We start from the raw sequence: 21,151 nt of genomic DNA, 5'->3' as shown, positions 1-21,151 counted from the left end.
CAGCACCTGACAGCTGATGGAAACATCAGCTGCGGTGCCGACATCTCTGGACTCCGGGACAGGCAAGTGTCCTATTTTTAAAAGCCAGCAGTATGTGTAGCTGCTGGCTTCTAATTTATTTTTTTTTTGTTGGGCAGAACACCGCTTTAAACACACCTGCTCCAAAGTTGCTTTTAAAAACTATTGGCAACACAACTTTTAAGTCAGTTTGCACTAAAACGATGATAGAAAAGCCTGAGTATGGCTCAGTGTGGAGATAAGATGGGGCGGCACAGTGGTGTAGTGGGTAGCAGTTTTGCCTAGCAGTAAAAAGATCGTTGGTTCGAATCCCAACCACGACACTACCTGCCTGGAGTTTGCATGTTCTCCCTGTGCTTGCGCGGGTTTCCTTCAGGTCCTTCGGTTTCCTCCCACACTCCAAAGACATGCTGGTAGGTTAATTGGCTTCTGTCCAAAATTGGCCCTGGTATATGGGTGTGAGTTGGGGACCTTGGATTGTGGGCTCCTTGAGGGTAGGGACCGATGTGAGTGTGCAATGTATGTCTGGAGTGCTGCGTAAATTGACAGCACTATATGGGTACCTTAAATAAATAATAATGGATGAGCATCTTAATGAGACACAATGTACAGGAATAGGGCAATTGTAGATACGCACCGTCACTCACTCTGGTTGAACTGGATGGACTGGTGTCTTTATTCAACCTTACCAACTATGTAACTATGTAACCATGTAAGGAAAGCATATAGTACAGATGCTGTGTGATGCAGTTATGTTTGTGAGATCACAATTGCAGGCAGGCAATTAAAGTGGTTGTAAACCCATTTAAAAAAAACAAAAAAAAAAACTAATACTTGCAAGACAAAGGCATAAAAAGCTAGTTTGCATAGCATACTAGCTCATTATGTAATACTCACCTGAGATTGAAGCCCTTGCATCGGTGCCCGTACACCGCACCGGCCGGCAACGTTGACGTCATGCACGCAGTAACGGCACACTTACTGAAGCACCGACACACCATTGCTTCAGTTTGTGTCAGTGTGCATGTGCTGAAGACGTGGGCACATGCAAATACATGGGATATCTCCTAAACAGTGTAGGTTTAGGAGATATCCTGTGCAGGTTTAGGAACTATCCTGGATAGCTACAGGTAAGCCTTATTATAAAAAGGAAAAGGTCTGTAAGGGTTTAAAACCCCTTTAAATCCCCCCTTTAAAACCCCATAAATAGGGAGCTGTAGTGCTGGAGATAAGCTCCCTAAATAAGGCCCCTTTCACACGAGGCGGACTCCGTTTCCACAGAGTCCGCCTCTGTCCGCCGGCTCAGCGGGAGATCAGTCCGTTGATCTCCGCTGAGCCGGCGGATGACAGGTCCCTCTCTGCTCACTGAGCGGGGAGGGGCTTGTCAGGCGCCGCTGCCGTCTATGGAGGGATCGGATGAAAACGGACAACATGTCCGTTTTCATCAGATCTCACCCGATCTGATCCGCCAGCGACGGACCTGGACGTAGGGCCATCTGTCTGCTTTTAGTGGATCGGACGGGGTCGGATGTCAGCGGACATGTCTTCGCTAACATCCGTCGCTCCATAGGCTAACATGGAGCGCCCGTTCAAAACTGACAGGCGGACCTGAACGGTCCGATCGTGTGAAAGGAGCCTAAAGTACTAAAAGTCACAGCTTGCATCTATAAATGTAATTAAAAGTTAAGCTTGGTATACACTAGTAGAATTTCATTCAACATTTTCCCTTGTGAGAACGTTTGTTTTTCTAAACGTTAGTGGGGTCAAATCCATGTTCGTTTTTGACCACAGTGACAAGAAAAACTGAAGGCGGAGGATGAAAATTTTTTGAAGCAGTGTATTTGCTTTTTGTTTGGTAAAGTCCATTCATTCCAAAATCGAATGTTTAAAGCAAAGGAGATCTTGAACTACTTTCAAATGAAAGTACTAAGAATTTTCAAACAAATCTTCCTTTGAATTTTTATACAAATGTATAATCAGATTTCTACTTGTGAATACCTGGGTTTAGACTCAGTGTTTACAAGGGTCTAGATCCCTGGTATACAGGGACTTTCAGTACATGAACAGCTCTGCAGCCAACTGTTCCTGCAGAGTTTATGGAGCCATGTAGCAGCAGGTGGAAGAAGACGACCGTATGTGCCAGCTCCTCCCTCTTGCTGAAAAGAAAAAAAAACAGCCAAAGCCAGTGTAAAGGCTCAAAGGCAATACAGACAGGTATGAGGAAACACTCACAGCTGCCTAGTGAAAGGAACAACACACAACCCCTAGAGAAGAAAGGAGAGTTCCCCCATTACACAGAACAGTGATCCTGGCAACCTGACTTTTCTCTATTGCAGCAACACAGCTATGTCACCTTCCTGCCACTGGTTTATTATAGAACAGTGAAGAAGTCTTATCTCTGCTCTCTACTGTCTGCATATTTCCGATCAGCACATACAGTGCCTTGGAAAAGTATTCATACCCCTAGAAATGTTCCACATTTTGAATTGTTACAACCAAAAACGTAAATGTATGTTATTGGGATATTATGCGATAGACCAACAGAAAGTGGCACATAATTGTGAAGTGGAAGGAAAATTATAAAAGGTTTTCTACATTTTACAAACAAATAACTGAAAAATGTAGCATACATTTGTATTCAGCCCCCTTTACTCCGATACCCCTAACTAAAATCTAGTGGAACCAATTGCCTTCAGAAGTCACCTAATTAGTAAATAGAGTCCACCTGTGTGTAATTTAATATCAGTATAAATGCAGCTGTTCTGTGAAGCCCTCAGGTTTGTTAGAGAACCTTAGTGAACAAACAGCATCATGAAGGCCAAGGAACGCACCAGACGAGCCAGGGATAAAGTTGTGGAAAAGTTTAAAGCAGGGTTAGGTTATAAAAAAAATCCCAAGCTGTGAACATCTTACGGAGCACTGTTCAATCCATCATCCGAAAATGGAAAGAGTATGGCACAACTGCAAACCTACCAAGACATGGCCGTCAACCTAAACTGACAGGCTGGGAAAGGAGAGCATTAATCAGAGAAGCAGCCAAGAGGCCCATGGTAACTCTGGAGGAGCTGCAGAGATCCATAGCCCAGGTGGTAAATTCTGTCCACAGGACAACTATTAGTCATGCATTCCACAAATGTGGCCTTTATGGAAGAGTGGCAAGAAGAAAGCCATTGTTGAAAGAAAGCCATAGGAAGTCCCGTTTGCAGTTTGCAAGAAGCCATGTGGGGGACACAGCAAACATGTGGAAGAAGGTGCTCTGTTCAGATGAGACCAAAGTTGAACTTTTTGGCCTTAAAGCAAAACGCTATGTGTTGTGGAAAACTAACACTGTACATCACCCTGAACACACCATCCCCACCGTGAAACATGGTGGTGGGAGCATCATGTTGTAGGGATGCTTTTCTGCATCAGGGACAGGGAAGCTGGTCAGAGCTGATGGGAAGATGGATGGAGCCAAATACAGGGCAAACTTATAAGAAAACCTGTTAGAGTGTGCAAAAGACTTGAGACTGGGGCAGAGGTTCACCTTTCAGCAGGACAAGGACCCTAAACATACAGCCAGAGCTATGGAATGGTTTAGATAAAAGCATATTCATGTGTTAGAATGGCCCAGTCAAAAGTCCAGACCTAAATCCAATTGAGAATCTGTGGCAAGACTTGAAAATTGCTGTTCAGACACTCTCCATCCAATCTGACAGAGCTTGAGCTATTTTGCAAAGAAGAATGGGGAAAAATGTCACTCTTTAAATGTGCAAAGTTGGTAGAGACATATCCAAAAAGACTTGCAGCAGTAATTGCAGCAAAAGGTGGTTCTACAAAGTATTGACTGAGGGGGGGGGGGGGGGGCTGAATACAAATACCAGCCATACTTTTCACATATTTATTTGTAAAAAATCTAAAAAAACATTTATCATTTTCTTTCCACTTCACAATTATGTGCCACTCTGTGTTGGTCTATCACATAAAATCCCAATAAAATAAATTTACGTTTTTGTTTGTAACATGACAAAATGTGGAAAATTGTAAGGGGTATGAATACTTATTCAAGGCACTGTGTGAATGCAGCACTCCTGACTGCCCTGCTCTCTAACCTAAATGCTATTGGCTAAAATCAAGTCAAGCCAAGATATTTATATTGGTTGCATTTTAAAATGCAATTAATAATATTTAAAAATAATCATTTTCATCCTCCCCCTAGCAAAGGAACCTCCTCTCTCCCAGAAACCTCTTAAGGGATACGATTGCTAAATGGATTTTTCCTGTGGCATCATGGCAGCATACACTTTGGGTTGTGACTCCGCCTCCACAACCTGATAGGACCACATAGCTATAAATTAATGAGTAGGCACCCGCCCCAGTATTCTCTTATTTTTCCTCACCTGTCAGGACCGCACGGATCAGCACCCCCTTACCGCTTCGCCCCAGCCAGGTTCTAGCCTCTCCTGGGTGGAAGTCCTTCCTGTACAGCCTCTAAACGAGCTAAATGGAAGGAGCCCCACTCTGGTGATCTCAGGGGCACCCCCTTTTTTCATATTTCTGCCTGACCATGATATAAGCCTTAAACAGGCTTGACGTGTTAGCAGCCCATATACAGCCTTAAATAGGCTTTCTGGTGGAATGGCCTCCGAAATCTCAGCTTGGCCTCAGGAAATAAGCCTTAAATAGGCTTAGTTGTGTGCAGCAGTCTCCCCCCCACTCTCTCCTACCTTCTGGGCTCTGTTGTCCTCCAAACCATCCCCTGTGTTCACAGAGCGTCCTCGGCGTTCTCGCGCATGTGCAGTGTGTCGTTTCAGGGCGCTTCTCTGCCTTTGCCAGGTTCCAAGATGGCGCTGGGTGTCTCGCGGCGCTACTGCGCATGCGTGAGCGCTCGGCGATAATGGCGGCAGATTTAAAAAGCCCCAATGTCAGTTTTTCCTTGCTGTTGCTGTATGACTGACCCGAGACAGTTTTTTTTCTTAGAAAACGCTCTACAAAGGTAGGTATCCTGTCTTTTGGTCCAGCTGTCCCCTAAACCTTATTCCTTTCTGCATGTCTTAATCCTTACTGTTTCTGCAGGTTTCACCACTCCTCCACTATGGAGACCGCTGCCCCAGCAGATCACCGCCAGCCTAATAGGTAAGGGGGGAAGACATGGTAAGTAGTGAAGATTGAAAAAGAGAGCACTACTAATGCTACCTAAATTGGTCAGCCCTATCAGGTCTTCAGGAACGTCTGCTTCAAGACAGAGAGAGACCTCGCATAGAAGAAGTCGCTCCAGACACAGACGGAGCCGTTCCTATCGCAGGAGAAGCCGCTCGAGAGGGAGTCGCAGAAGGAGCCAGTCTAGATCATATTCTAGACACAGTCGATCACGCCATAGAAGATCTCCTTCGTGCAGACCACAGTCTCCCGCACGCCACTCCTGTGCCTCTGGGAACGCCTGCTGGATTTGCGGTGCGGTGGCCCTCCCGGATAAACTGGCCTGTCAAAAATGCCTAGAGGAGGCCACAAAAGAAAGAGTCTCGGATACTGGAGAATCCGCTGGAATTTCAGCTCCGCAGGCCTTGATGGCGGAAGCGGATTTTTCTACCCACAGTGCCTCTCCAGCCCAGGCCAGCACATCAAGGGAGCAAGACTCTCTGTCCGATAATGAGGGTCTGGAGGTATCGGCCGGCTTTGACTTCTCTCTAATAGAGGCCGTGTGTCAAGTCGGTCAAGGAGGCAATAGGATGGGAGGAACCCCAGGAGGTTCAACAAAAACAAAGGAAATATTTTCCTCACCTTAAGAAGGATCTAGAGGCCTTTCCGTTTATAGACGAACTGGATGACCTGATTAAGGAGGAATGGCAAAGACCAGAGAAGAAATCTAGTCTGAATAACAGACTTCTTAAGCTGTATCCGCTCAAGGAGCCTAAAGTGGCCCCCCCTGGCGTCCCCTCCTGTGGTGGATGCATCTTTGATGCGCCTAGCCAGGCACGTTACACTCCCGTTAGAGGATGCGGTAACATTCAGGGACGTGCTCGATAGGAAGATCGACACGGACCTCAAGAGGGCTTACCTGTCAGCAGGAGGCGCCTGCAGGCCTGCGATAGCGCTTGCAGCGGTGGGAAGAGCCATCTCGAGCTGGTCTGCAAACACCGAGAAGCTCGTATTGGAGGGTGCAGACCAGGAAAAAATAGTTAAAGCTTTGCAAGAACTAAGCTTGGCGGGCGACTTTGTGGCAGAGGCCTCTGTCGATACCATTAGGTCTGCAACGAAGTCTATGCTGGCCTCGGTAACGGCCAGAAGAGCGTTATGGCTGAAGCCCTGGACGGCGGATCCAGCCTCCAAGTCCAATTGGTGTCGCATCCCGTTTGACGGGGAGAACCTCTTCGGGATGAACTTGGACTCAGCCATCTCTAAGGTGACTGGTGGCAAGTCTGGGCTCATCCCTCGGATAGAAGGCCCAAACAGCAGAGACCTCCTCCCTTTAAGCAAAACCTTCCGGAGAGGTATAGAGACGCAAAAGCGTACAGACCTTTGAAAGAGTACCGAAGGAGCTGGAAAAATCCTCATCTTTTATGAAGTTCCAAAAGCCCAAGACTCCCGCTTCCAGTGATCAGAAGCCCTTTTGAAGGTGCGCCCGTCCAGCCAGCGGTAGTGGGAGCAAGACTCTCCAGATTCAAGCTGGCCTGGGCAGAGACCATAAAGGATACCTGGACTCTGGCCACCATCAGTTTCGGCCACAGGTGGTCCTTCAAATATCGACCCGCAAGGGATCAATTTTGTCCAACCCACATTCCTCCATCTCGGGAAAAAAGGTTGTCACTACTAAATTATGTTCAGGATCTTCTCCAAAAGCGGGCGATAGTAAGGGTTCCGCCAGCACAGAGGGGCAGGGGATTTTATTCTCCACTATTCCTCGTCAAAAAGAAATCGGGGGATCTACGTCCGGTTCTAGATTTAAAGAATCTCAACAGATCCATCCGGGTGGAGTCATTCAGGATGGAAAGCTTGCAGTCTATCCTCCAGGCTATAAATCTGGGAGACTGGATGCTTTCCATAGATCTCCAGGATGCCTACCTGCATATTCCAATTCATGTGGCATTCCAAAGATTCCTGCGATTCTCGGTGGGTCACAGGCACTTTCAGTTTCAGAGTCTTCCCTTCGGGATCTCGACAGCCCCCAGAACATTCACAAAGGTCCTATTACCAGCAATAGCCTCCTTAAGAGAGAAAGGTCTAAGGGTTCACCACTACCTGGACGACATTCTCCTCCTCTCAAACAGCCGGGAATCACTCGTGCAACATCGCGAGATCCTAGTCTCCCCACTAATAAGTTTGGAATGGATAATAAATTGGGGAAAAAGAAACACCCAGCCTACCCAAAGGATGGTCTTCCTAGGGGCCGAACTGGATACCCGAGCAAATACAGTGGAACTGCCACGGGAAAAAATACCTCTGCTAATCCAGAAAGTAAGAAAATCAATCTCGGCTCCGTTCTTACCAGCCAGAGCGTGCCTCAGTCTTCTGGGTTCTCTATCGGCAACCATTCCAATGGTTCAGTGGGCGCAATGAAATACCAGACCCCTTCAAGCCTCCTTCTTGCGCCAGTAGGAAGGTTTGTCCATGTCCCAACTGATTTACATTTCGGAGGAAGCCAGTCTATCTCTGCAGTGGTGGACGTGTCCTTGCAATCTCAGGTAATGCAAACAGATAGTCATCCCCATCAGGAAGTAGTAACTTCGGATGCCAGCCTGGAGGGATGGGGAGCACACTATCTACATTACGCGGCTCAGGGCCGCTGGCATTTCAAAACCCAGGACTCTGTCTCGAATGTTCTAGAGATGAAGGCAGCCTTCCAGGCCCTTTTGGCATTCAGCACCTTTCTGAGAGGGAAACAAGTTCTCATAAAGATGGACAACAGAGTGACAGTAGCCTACATCAACAGGCAGGGGGGTACCAGTTGCGTCTCTATGATGCAGGAGGTCGGCCCGGTGATGCAATGGGCCCAACTGAACCTTCTGGATCTGAGGGCGGCTTATATTCCAGGCGTTCAGAATCTCCTAGCGGATTCACTCAGCAGAACATTCATTTCCAACAACGAGTGGTCTCTGAGCTCCCAAGCATTTGCCCTCATATCCCAGACATAGGGTCGTCCGGACATAGACCTCGCAGCAACGCCAGCGAACACGAAGTGTCAGAGATTTTTGTCGAGGATTCCCTTTCCCTCAGCGGAGGGAACAGACTGTCTCCAACACCCCTGGAACTTCCGCCTAGGCTACATTTTTCCACCAACTCCTCTCATAGCCAAGTTTCTTCTGAGGCTCAAGCATTCAGCAGCTCTAGTGCTGGCTGTGATTCCCTTCTGGCCGCAGAGGCCTTGGTTCACTACCCTCCTACAGCTGAACACAGCGGATCCACTTCCCCTCCCGGTGTCGGCAGATTTACTGACCCAGGGCCAGCTACTCTACCCAAGCCCGGAGAAGCTACACCTAACTGCCTGGAGGCTGAGAGGTCTAGATTTCTAGGCCAAGGCTGCTCTCAGAAGGTAGTGGATACCCTGCTCCAGGCTAGGAAGTCTACCACGAATACCACGTAGCACCTACAGAAGGATTTGGGAAAAGTTTATTTCCTTTGCTCAGGAGCAAGGTTGGGACTCTTCTTCCCCATCAGTAGCGCAAGTGCTCGAGTTCCTCCAGTCAGGCCTGGACAAAGGTCTTGGGTCCAGCACCCTAAAAGTACAAGTATCTGCCATCTCTGCCTTGATAGGAGTTAAGTGGGCCCTCAATCCACTGGTGGTTCAATTCCAAAGGGCCTGTCTAAAACTAAGGCCTCCTAGAAAGCCTTCATTTCCGACATGGGATCTCTCAACCGTCTTGGAAGTCTTATCCAGGGAACCATTCTTTCCACTTGAAAACATCTCCCTTTGGGATCTGACACTCATTTCTAATCGCTATTACATCAGCGAAGAGAGTCTCAGAAATGCAAGCCTTGCTAGTCAAAGAACCATACCTGATGATCTACCCGGACAGGCTAACCCTGAAACCTTCGGATCAATTTATCCCAAAAGTCTCCTCTTCATTTCACTTTAACCAGGAGATTGACCTCCCGGCCCATGTCACAGATCAGGGCGCTCCTCATCCACTGGATGTCAGGGGCAACGTTTTGCAGTATCTCTCAATAACCAAGCCATTCAAAAAGTCTGAAAATCTTCTAATCATCCCACACGGGTTTAGAAAAGGCCAAGCGGCATCTGCCCGTACCATCGCCTCATGGTTGGTGAAAATTATCAAGAAGGCCTACTCCTTGAGCACCTTGCAGATTCCAGAAGGCTTAAGAGCGCATTCTACCAGGGCAGTGGCTACTTCATGGGCAGCTTACTGTAGAGTCTCAGCGGAAACCATTTGTAGAGCGGCCACCCGGTCCTCCAGAAACACCTTTATATCCCATTATAAAGTGGATGCTGCACGCTTATCAGCAGTAGAGTTCGGGAAGGCCGTTATACAGGCCAACTCTTCTATTTCTTGTCAATAAACTTACTTTGCATTCCCACCCAGTCTGGCGAGTTACTCCCCAAAGTGTATGCTGCCATGATGCGACAGGAAAATGGAAAATTGTATACGCACCTTTCCGTAATTTTCCTATCCTGTCGCATCTTCATGGCAGCATACAATCGCCCACCCTTCTGAGGTGACTTATATATACAGAGAATACTGGGGCGGGTGCCTACTCATTAATTTATAGCTATGTTGTCCTATCAGGTTGTGGAGGCGGAGTTACAACCCAAAGTGTATGCTGCCATGAAGATGCGACAGGAAAGGAAAATTACGGAAATGTGAGTATACAATTTTCCGTTTTAAGGCTCTTGCACACATAGGGGTTGATTTGCTAAAACTGGAGAGTGCAAAATCTTGTGCAGCTCTGCATAGAAACCAATCAGCTTCCAGATTTTTTTTTTGTCAAAGCCTAATTGAACAAGCTGAAGTTAAAAGTTGATTGGCTACCATGCAGAGCTGCACTAGATTTTGTACTCTTTAATTTTAGTAAATAAACCCCCTAGTTTCCATGGTTGCTAGGCTCCTGCTGTCTAGAGTCCCAAGTTGCAAGGCTTAAAGCCCCGTACACACCATCCGAAAATCGTATGAAAAATGCCGCATTTGAATCGATCGTACGATAATCGGATCGTTAGTACAGAGTTTTCGAGAGCCAATCAGGACAGTTCATCCGATATTATTCTATCGGACATGCACAGAAATTTTTTTCATATGATGCCAGATCATACGATTTTCGTTTAAGCAGTACAGCTGTCGTTCGAAAATGCAATACATTACAACACATGACAACACATGACATCACTTCCAAATTTTTATTCTGTCATACGAGAATTTTCGTGACTTTAGTAAACTCATCAGATTCGCATGCAAAAAAAAAAACGGAAGATCATTCGTCCGATAATCGGATCATGTGCACGGGGCATTAGGTTGCTAAAAAGCAGGCAGCTACTGACATCTAGCATTCTAGGTTGCAATGGAAAAGGCGATTCCTGACACCTAGCATCCTTGGTATTCAGGGCCAATAGTATACATTTGCGCTAAAGGCTGTAGAATGTAAACATTAAAACATTTACACTCATAAAGTGCTAAATATAGTCCCGGACAGTGGACGCAAATATACGCAAGACAGTGGACACAGACATTATATATACTATATTTGTGTGGGTTTATTTTATGCAGCTAAACATAGCTACAGATTAAGGAGTTGTGGGCAGCTGTATGCATGGGCCCATAGGATTCTGGAATCGCAGAGAGAAACATGTGATTCTGCCCACGATTCCAATATGCAAAAGTGTTAATAGGGCAAATTAAAGACAAGTAATCATAGCAAACAGTTGTACTAAGTTTATACTATGTCATGGTAAAACTTGCATACGCTCAAAGTCCACTTCACGCAAAACGACGTACCTGTACGTCAGTGCTTTGACACTAAATACCGAGGTTATGCTGCCACAACCCTGTTATTTTCGGGAACGCCATGCGTTTCTCTTTAAGGTAAAAGTGGTCTCCGCAGCAGATTCACCACAAGATCACTTTCATCAGTGGCGGGAGAGGTGCCCACCCCCTTCTGGTCGTCTCTGCCACTTACCGGACCCTCCGGTAGCGGTGGAGACGATCGCGTCCTCTCCCGTGGATGCCTGGCTGCCGACTGAGGGGAAGATGGCCCCCCGCTCGGCTCCATGGCATGGGAGAGCGGAAGCGATGTCAAACGTCACTTCCGCCCATAGGTTTTAAAAGGAGAATTTTTTTTTTTTTTTCAAGTGATTTTTTTTTCTTTTATTGCATTTTAGTGTAATTATGAGATCTGAGGTCTTTTTGACCCCAGATCTCATATTTAAGAGGTCCTGTCATGCTTTTTTTCTATTACAAGGGATGTTTACATTACTTATAAGAATAAAAGCGACCCAAAATGTTTTTTAAAGCGTCCTGTCCCGACGAGCTCACGCGCAAGAAGCGAACGCAAACGTAAGTAGCGCCTGCATATGAAAATGTTGTTCAATCCACACATGTGAGGTATCGCCGCGATCGTTAGAGCAAGATCAATAATTATAGCCCTAGACCTCCTCTGTAACTCAAAACTGACAACCTGTATACATTTTTAAACATTGCCTATGGAGATTTTTAAGGGTAAAAGTTTGTCGCCATTCCACGAGCAGGTGCAAATTTGAAGCATGACATGTTGAGTATAAATTTACTCAGCATAACATTATCTTTCACAATACAAAAAAAATTGGGCTGTTGTTGTCTTATTTTTTAATTCAAAAAAGTGTATTTTTTATAAAAAAAAAAGTGCGCTGTAAGACCGCTGCACAAATACAGTGTAACAGAAAGTGTTGCAACGACCGCCATTTTATTCTCTAGGGCAGGGGTCTCAAACTCAAATTACCTGAGGGCCACATGACGAGTTTTCATATCCCATGGGGGCCGCATGCAAACTTTTAAGCTTCAAAAAGAACATTAAACTAGTATATATAGTGGTAGTTACTGCTTGCTACCAGTCACTGCTTACTGCCAGATGCTTGGCAGTGTTTTCTCCGCAGCGTCCAGCAGCCAGCTCCCAGCAGGACCCACAGCTTGTGGGTCCTGCTGGGAGCTGGCTGTGGACCTGTGGGTGCTGCTGGCCACTGACCTATGGGTCCTGCTGGTCTGTAGGCCATGGGCAGCAGGACCCACAGGTCACTGGACAGGGTCCAGCAGGACCCCACAGGTCAGCATCCAGCAGGACCCCACAGGTTTGCGGCCAGCTCCTAGCAGGATCCACCTCTGGATCCTGCTGGCCATGGCCATGGCCTATGGGTCCTGCTGGCCTGTAGGCCATGGCCAGCAGGACCCGCAGGTCACATAGGCCATGGCCAGAGGCCAGCAGGACCCACAGGTCTGCAGCCAGCTCCCAGCAGGAGCTGGCTGTGGACCTGTGGATCCTGCTGGCCTATAGGCCATGGCCAGCAGGACCCTCAAGTCAGCAGGACCCACAGGTCAGCGGCCAGCAGGACCCCACAGGTTCGCAGCCAGCTCCTAGCAGGATCCACAGGCCATGGGCACTTGGGCAGCTCCCAGTGTTGAGGGCTATTTGGAGGTTACTGGATGGCCACTGGGGCAGGGTAAATGAGGTGTATAAGGGGGGATAGATGGGATGATCATGTGGGGGTCAGCTGGGGGTGTCAGGGTCTCTCACCGTGGGCCTCAGCGCTGGGCCAATGGCAGCTGCCAGCTCGGGCTCAGCAGGACAGGTCCTCCTCCTTGCACGCCGAGCCAGTGAGTCAGACTCAGCAACGACAGTGTCCAAGAAGATTCCACTGGGAGTTGTAGTTTGGCTGTAGTCAGTGGCATCACTAGGGTTGGTGTCACCTGGTGCGGTAAAACATGGTGTCACCCCCCCGTCTAGGCTGCACAGCACCATGCAGGCAGCGCACGTCATGGAGCGCACCCCAAACCAGCCATTGTAAATGATAGTATAGGGTGGTATAGTGGCAGATTAGGGTGGTATAGTGGCAGTTTGGGGTTGTTTAGGGCGGTATAGGGCATGTTGGGTTGGTATAGGGCAGGTTGGGGTGGCACAGGGTAGGTTGGGGAGGCACAGGGTAGGTTGGGGTGGCACAGGGTAGGCTGGGGTGGCACAGGGCAGGTTGGGGTGGCACAGTGTAGGTTGGGGTGGTACAGAGCAGGTTGGGGTGGTACAGGGCAGGCTGGGGTGGAACAGGGTAGGTTGGGGTGGTACAGGGCAATCCGGGGTGGCACAGGGCATCTTAGAATTCTTTGTAGTGACAGTGTGCAGAGTAACTTACATAGCATGCCTCATATCTGCAGATGAAGACCTGGGCGGGTGGGCGGGGCTGCTGTGTCTGTCCTCGCCTCTATCTGCTTCAGCTGCGGCATCATCCATAGTGAAGGAGTCTGTGGGAGGAGTGGAGGAGGCAGCCACACCCCCAGCCCCTCCCGCACCCCCATAGCAACGCCAATGGCTGTATTTAGGCTGGCTGCGCTCGCTGCTCTCCAGACTCCACCCGCCGGGTACAGGGAGCTTGAGCGCACAGCCATGGACCACAACTCCCAGAAGCAACAGCGGCGGACGTCATGTGATTTCACCGAGGTCAGCTAGCCCGAAGAGAAAAAAAAAACATCGTAAGCAGGCGGCAGTTGCTTACCAGGAAATGTATCAGTATGCCTCAGTCCTGCGGGCTAATTGTAACCGCTCCGCAGGCCGTAAATGGCCCGCAGGCAGGTACTTTGAGACCCCTGCTCTAGGAAAAAATATAGAATGTTTGGGGGTTCTAAGTAGTTTTCTAGCAAAAAAAAAAAAAAAATGATTTTAACTTGTAAAAAACAAGTGTAAAGAAGAGGATTTTGACAAGCTCGCTATGGAGCCGGTTCACATATCTCCGCAGCGGGTCCGGTGCGATTTGCAAAAAAACGCTGTGTGTCTTTTGGTCCGTTTCAGGTCTGAATTCAGCTAAAAAACAGTGAACCGGGACGCACCGGACCCCTGCTGTAAGCCGCATGCAGCTTATATGTGAACCCAGCCTTAATATTTCGATCAAAATTTATCAAGCTGTGTAATGTGTAATGTCAACTGGGCCACCTATTTTGACTGTTTTATCAGGAAATGACAGCAATTCAATCCATAAATAGCCAGTTTTAACTTAAAAAGCCAGCTTTAAATAAAACAGGTTAGAAATAAAAACTAAAGAATATTTACATTTCCATCAACAAATATGGAACTAATGTATACTTGGCTATTTAGATTTGCATACACTTTAATCTGTACTTGTCCAACACTTGCTAACTTTTTACTCAGAAAAAGCCAAGAAAATTAATTGCCAATTAAAACAAATGTAGAATCTCTGAAAGCAGTAAAGGTCATAGAGGTTGTAATCATGTCTGCAGATCCTTTCTATTCCCTGCCATTAAACAAGTTGTTCAACCTTTCATAAGAGGATATCCAAACACTAAAGGGTGATTTGTCTATCTAGAAATATCTATGATAGCAGACAGCCTGAGTGGAATGCTTGATTAAGAGGAACAAGCTTCCAAATTAACGTTTATACGGCTTCCTAATGGCTGCAACATAAATTAGGAAGACATAAGGATTTTTTCTAAGCAGCATGTTGTGTTTGAGCAATGAATTTTAAAGTTGCTGACTCTCCACTGTCTGGCTTGCTTTAAGTTTCTTGTAACAGAGAGATCTCATTCCAATGTAAATTGTGATTCAAGTCAATACCAATTTATGACACATCTAAAGAGTTACAAAGAGCAGACGACTGGCACTGTGTCTGGATCCAATACAACATTATATACATTATGGTACGGCACAAATAGAAATATCTTACTTCATTATTTATTTGCTTTTGCAACATGTTTTATGTTGTGGTTTATAGGCACTGCATAATGAGACAGGAATTAAACCAATAGCAGATTGAGCTGCAGGATTGCTGTCTAATGGTTCAAGGCAATACAGACACAAGCAGAGAGGTGCCATGCTAAGTAATATATGATACTACTGTTAGGGCATATGCTGGAACACAAATGCATTTTAGCAATTTGCATTTTTACCTATTTAAATTTTATTTTGGAAAACACGATTCAAACAAAACTTATGGAAATCTACTACTGCTACAATAACTTTTGTAATAATATAAATACTACAGCAGGGATAGGCAATTAGCGGACCTCCAGCTGTTGCAAAACTACCATCATGCCTCTGCCTCTGGGTGTCATGCTTGTGGCTGTTGGAATCTTGTTATGCCTGATAGGACTTGTAGTTCTGCAACAGCTGGAGGTCCGCTAATTGCATATCCCTGTACTACAGGATCCCAGGTTTTCAGATTCGAAAGTTATTTTACATTTAGTAAATGTATTTCTAATATTTATAACAAATACATTTACAATAAATTGGACGCCATATATTAGCAAACACATTAACAAGACATAGAAATAAGTACAGAGTTCTACAGAGTAGTAGATAACAGAACTCATAACTAGCAGGCATATAGTAAGCCTTATGGCCCGTACACACGATCCGAATATCGTACGAAAACTGTCATCCGAGGAAGAATAGTACGATTTTCGGATCGTGTGTACACTCTTTTCGAGAGCCGATCACGACAGTTCATCCGATATTATTTGATCGGACAAGCAGGAAAATTTTCCTCGTACGATACCAGATCGTACGATTTTCGTTTAGTCAGTATAGTTGTCATCCGAAAATACAATACAAATACATTACAACACATGACATCACTTCCGATTTTTTTTTTCTGTCGTACGAGAATTTGTGACTTTAGTTACCTAATTCAATTTCTACTTGCGACTATTAAGCAAAAAAAGTCATAGATCTGTCGTACGATATTCGGATCATGTGTACGGGCCTTAACAGTCAACTTAACTCCTTAAGGATGATAGCCACATGCCTTGTCTATCATGCCAGGGTGAAGAAAAATGTGTAAGCTACGAGTCACCAAAGTCATAGCTTACACAGGGCTTTGGACTCTCTACGTGACAGTGCTGATTGGCTAAGAGCTGTAATACTGGTAAGTAACATGCTTGAACATGGTATCAGCAAGCCCCACGTACAGTGCCTTGAATAAGTATTCATACCCCTTGAAATTTTCCACATTTGAGTAAGGGCAAATGACTCAAGTAGCATTTGCTTCATGGAATCCATATGCCCTTAGCTTAAGCATGAATGCAGTAGAGTGTGCTTAGCTGAGAAAACCCCTCCTCCACTCCTTAAGACTCCTGGGACATATGACATAATTTGTCCAGGCAAGAAACCGGGAAGTAACTGAAGAAATGTAACTGAAGAAATGTAAAAAAGTTTAAAATAAGTAAATGTGATATACTTTCCTATCTCTGTACTAATACTAGCAACACGAGTATTGAAAATAATCAATGTTGATTGGGAGAGTGAAGTACCCAAATAGGCAACACGTTTTGCAATAAATTACACCATTAAATACATTTTAAATAAATCAGACATGTATATATAGTAAAGTGACTTTACACTATAAAAAAGAACTATAATATAGAACTTAGATAAGGAAACAACACTCAGGCTGCTATACACATCATAGTAAACAAGGTTTTAATGAATAAAGGACAGCCAGCTTAACTCCTAATACATTAGAGCACACGTTTCAAACACAAGGCCCACGGGCCGAACACCGCCCCCCAGGCCCTTGCACCTCTCCTGCATCTGCGACAGTTACCTCTTTTTGTCATGATTAAAAACACACTACTGAACTGTTTCATGTGACCCAAAGTAAAGATCATATGTTTTCTGATGATAATCACTTTATTCTAGGACCAGCCGTTGTCATTATACTGTGGCAGGTTGGCCCTCCTGGGCGAATCGACGGCTGCTTGAGGCTGCATTCACACCTGCTGCGTTTTTACAGCAATTTTGTTCAGGTCACTAATGTAAAAGGCAGAAAAACGCCTGTAATCTGCCCCAAAGAAGCTCATGTTCTTTTTTGCGCTTAGGGCGTTTTTCAGGCGTTTTGCTTCTGGTAACAAAACGCTCAGATGTGAACAGGTGCCATTGAAATGAATGGGATTTTGCTTGTTGGGTGTTTTTCAGGTGTTTTTTACGAGCGTTTTATGAGCTGAAAACGCTCAGGTGTGAATGCAGCCTTAAGAGCGTTTGGGGGCGCGTGCGCTTATACGAATGGCCGGTGGCCTTGATGTCCGCTGGCCACCCGCGATCGCTCCACAGAGAGCCAGAACGGGGATCTGTCAATGTAAACAGACAGATCCCTGTTCTGACAGGAGAGGAGAGACAGATATGCTGTTACTAATGATTAGGAACAGCCATCTCTCTCCTCCTCCAGTTAGTCCCATCCCCTCCAGTTAGAAACACCTCCAAGGGAACACATTTAACCCCTTGATCGCCCCCCTAGTGTTAACCCCTTCCCTGCCAGTGACATTTACACAGTAATCAGTGCATTTTTATAGTATCGATCGCTGTATAAATGTCAATGGTCCCAAAAATGTGTCAAAAGTGTCCGATCTGTCCGCTGCAATGTTGTAGTCCCGCTAAAAAAATTGCAGATCGCCGCCATCGACTAGTAAAAAAATAAATAAAAATTCCATAAATCTATCCCCTATTTTGTAGACACTATAACTTTTGCACAAACCAATCAATATACGCTTATTGCGAATTTCTTTACCAAAAACATGTAGAAGAATACATATTGGCCTAAACTGATGAAGAAATGTTTTTTTTTGGATATTTATTATAGCAAAAATGTAAAAATATTGTTTTTTTTTTTTCAGAGTTGTCGCTCTTTTTTTGTTTATAGTGTAAAAAATAAAAACCACAGAGGTGATCAAATACCTCCAAAAGAAAGCTCTATTTGTGGGCAAAAAAGGACCTCAATTTTGTTTGGGTACAACGTTGCAAGATCGCGCAATTGTCATTTAAAGAGACGCAGTGCCGTATTGCAAAAAATGACCTGGTCATTAAGGGGAAAAATCCTTCCAGTCCTTAAGTGGTTAAATTAGGCAGACCCTGTCTGGAAGAGTTGTAGCGAAACAAAAAAACTTTAGCAAGGCACAACCACAAATCATAGCCTACATCTGTAACAATTATTGCCCTTTTGTTTGCAAATATATTTACTACCCATACATAAAACCAAGGCTTATAAAACATTAACGGATATAATTATTCACCATGAACTTATCACTTCCAAAATCTCCAAAATGACATAGAACTGCCCTCAGCATGCAAAGATTGCCAGGCTATGAACAATAAAGCATTTATATATTCTCAACAAGCAGTAAAGAAGCTGTGAAACAAGCCCTCGGTGACCTCTGTAGTTGCATGTACCGTTGAGAAAACTCAAAGTTTACAGAAAAAGCACTGAAGTCATTCAAGTCCGCTCCCAGCAGCTCAGCTCACCTTGCCTCGACTCTCAGAGCCCTTTGTGTTTACATGAAAACGTATTAAGGGATAGAAGGCCGCCAAACCCCTGCTAGGAGGGAAACAGCTAGCCACCCCCCCCCTTTATTGTATAATTAATGTTTAAATTTGTGGATACATTTCCTGAAGTGGAACTGTAATAAAAAAAAAAGGTGGACAGACAGGATTTTTAATGCAGAAAAGACATACCATATTTCTTCTGTATTAAAGTTGCATACCTCCTGCCTGTCCACACACCACAGCTCAAAGTAGAATTTCGGCAATAGGGAGATGCGGGAGTGACGTTACCTCAGGTCAGCCAATGAAAACAGCTGCCGGAAGCCGTTGGGCTGAAGATGCCAGCAGTCAGTGGGAAGCTCCGAGACATTGCAGTGCTAGAGAGAAGGTGAGTTCATCTTCGCTTTAACCACTTCAGCACCAGAAGATTTGGCTGCAGAATGACCTGCCATTTTTTGCGATTCGCCACTGCGTCGCTTTAACTGACAATTGCGCGGTCGTGTGATACTGCACCCAAACAAAATTGACAATTTTTTTTACCACAAATAGAGCTTTCTTTGGTGGTATTTGATCGCCTCTGCAGTTTTTATTTTTTGCGCTATAAACAAAAAAATAGTGACAATTTTGAAAAAAACACAATATTTTGTACTTTTTGCTATAATAAATATCCCCATTTTTTTTTTTTTTAAAAAGCAAATTTTTTCTCAGTTTAGGCCGATATGTATTCTTCTACATATTTTTGGTAAAAAAAAAAATAGGGGATAGATTTATGGCATTTTTATTATTATTTTTTTTTTTTACTAGTAATGGCAGCGATCTGCGATTTTTATTGTGGCTGCAACATTATGGCGGACACATCGGACAATTTTCACACATTTTTGGAACCGTTGGCATTTATACAGCGATCAGTGCTATAAAAATGCATTGATTACTGTATAAATGTTACTGGCAATGAAGGGGTTAACACTAGGGGCGATCAAGGGGTTAACTATGTTCCCTGGGAGGTGATTCTAACTGAAGGTGGAGGGGACTGACTAGAGGAAGTGACGGATCGTGGTTTCTAGCTAATAGGAACACACACTCTGTCACTCCTGTCAGAACAGAACAGGGAAGTCGTCCCTGTTCTGTGTCTCCTGCTCACGATCGCTCGTGGCCGGCGGTCATTGCGACCGTCGGCCACGAGCACCGGCACCCCTGCTGTGCAGCGGGCGCGTGCCTGCTATCCCGTTTCCGCGAGCCGACAAATAGCTAAGACGGTTTGCTGGATCGTGCCGACCTGCCACAGTATAATGATGGCGGCTGGTCGGCAAGAGGTTAACAGTGACCCTGCAGCCACAGTGGCCAGTGAGGGCTTTTTTCAAAGCTCATTTGCTGCTTTTTACTGCTCAAGAATATGTAAATATTTGAATATCTATAACCTGGCTACAGTTCCACTTAAGAGTTGTTCTATGGCCATGAGCACTCAACTCCTGCCAACATTTCAACATTTTCAAATGATAACGTATAATATAACCCAGTTTTCAAGCTGCACAAAAATTGCCAAATTCGCCCAACCACGCCCCAGTTTATACCAAACAAGTGAGAATTACCTTACTACTGTAGGATAGAGTTCAGAAGTGTAGATGTAAACAACATTAAAGGCAGCACTGACGGAAAGCTTCCCAAGTAAGGCAAGGATGGCCGGATTAAGAAACAAACCTAAAAAGATAAAAAAATTAAAGGAATTTATAAATAATCTGTCAGTACAGCAAAGTGTACACGGTGAATGCGACAATACGGATTTACTGTATGCATTATGATGTAAAATGTATCATTTAATAATTAAATATTACATTTCCCCCAACAAAAATGAACAGGCTCAGATCAATGAATTTGATTTTTTGGTTTTCTTATTTAAAAACTTGTTACCTATCCCCACTAAAATCAGCAATGCACACTAGATATCAGAATACTTTATTAATCCCAAAGGGAAATGATTGATATCTCGGATGGCATTGTCATAGCAACAGAGTTGTAAGTGTGCGGTAGAGAAATGTACCTATTTTAATCAGACTGTGTATAAAAGACTATCCCCCTCTTCTTTTTGCTTTCTCTCTCCTGTAGCACCAACTCATTTCTGAATGGTATAGCCATGACCAAAATTATTGTTACCTTTTTTGCAAAAAATAAGTACCTAAACATTTCAATGAAATAAACTGAAACTGACAAAAGTAATCCGTATCCATTTTTATTTCATATGTAATAAAAATTAGACTTTATTTTTAATTCAACAGAGTATTTTAAAGAAAAAAAAAACAGACCAAAAAGGCAAGGACAAAAATGATGGGGCCATGACCTAATACTTTTGTTTGCACAACATTTGGAGGCCATTGCTGTAAATGATTTCTAGAGCTCCCAATGAGACTTCTGTACCTGCAAAAAGTTAGTATGACCCACTCTTCTTCAGCAAAGTGCTCCCAGCTGTCTAAGGTTCGATTGGAACCTTCTCCAGACTGTGTGTTTCATCTCTTTCCATAGATCTTCAATAAGATTCAGTTCAGGGTTCACAGAAGGCCACTTTAGAAAAGTCAAATGTTTTGTTCTTATCCATTCTTAGATGCATTGTTTCATCTGTGAACATATAGCATGTGTCTTTCAAAAAAGCTCTAGTTTGCCTCCTCTGCTAAAAGGACATTCTCCTGGAAGCATTGTGGCTTGTCAATAT

The 21,151-nt window shown here is 44.8% G+C and overlaps 1 protein-coding gene across 7 annotated transcripts in view; it reads right to left on the bottom strand.

Annotated features, from left to right (window-relative positions):
* The window catches only part of LOC141106055 (solute carrier family 22 member 15-like), a 658,271-nt gene that overhangs the window by 332,202 nt on the left and 304,918 nt on the right, over positions 1 to 21,151 (bottom strand). For all 7 annotated transcript variants that reach the window (XR_012235678.1, XM_073596433.1, XM_073596429.1 and 4 more), the window contains one exon: positions 20,037 to 20,145. Coding sequence is in view for 6 of the 7 variants with exons in the window: in XM_073596433.1 (XP_073452534.1) it covers positions 20,037 to 20,145 (109 nt within the window). In the remaining variant the exon portion in view is untranslated. The remainder of the gene's footprint in view (positions 1 to 20,036; positions 20,146 to 21,151) is intronic.

Source organism: Aquarana catesbeiana, linkage group LG08 (genome assembly GCF_042186555.1).
Source record: "Aquarana catesbeiana isolate 2022-GZ linkage group LG08, ASM4218655v1, whole genome shotgun sequence".
Classification (NCBI taxonomy): domain Eukaryota; kingdom Metazoa; phylum Chordata; class Amphibia; order Anura; family Ranidae; genus Aquarana; species Aquarana catesbeiana.
The sequence above is the reverse complement of the archived record's forward strand: the minus strand, read 5'-3'. Positions and strand labels throughout refer to the sequence as shown.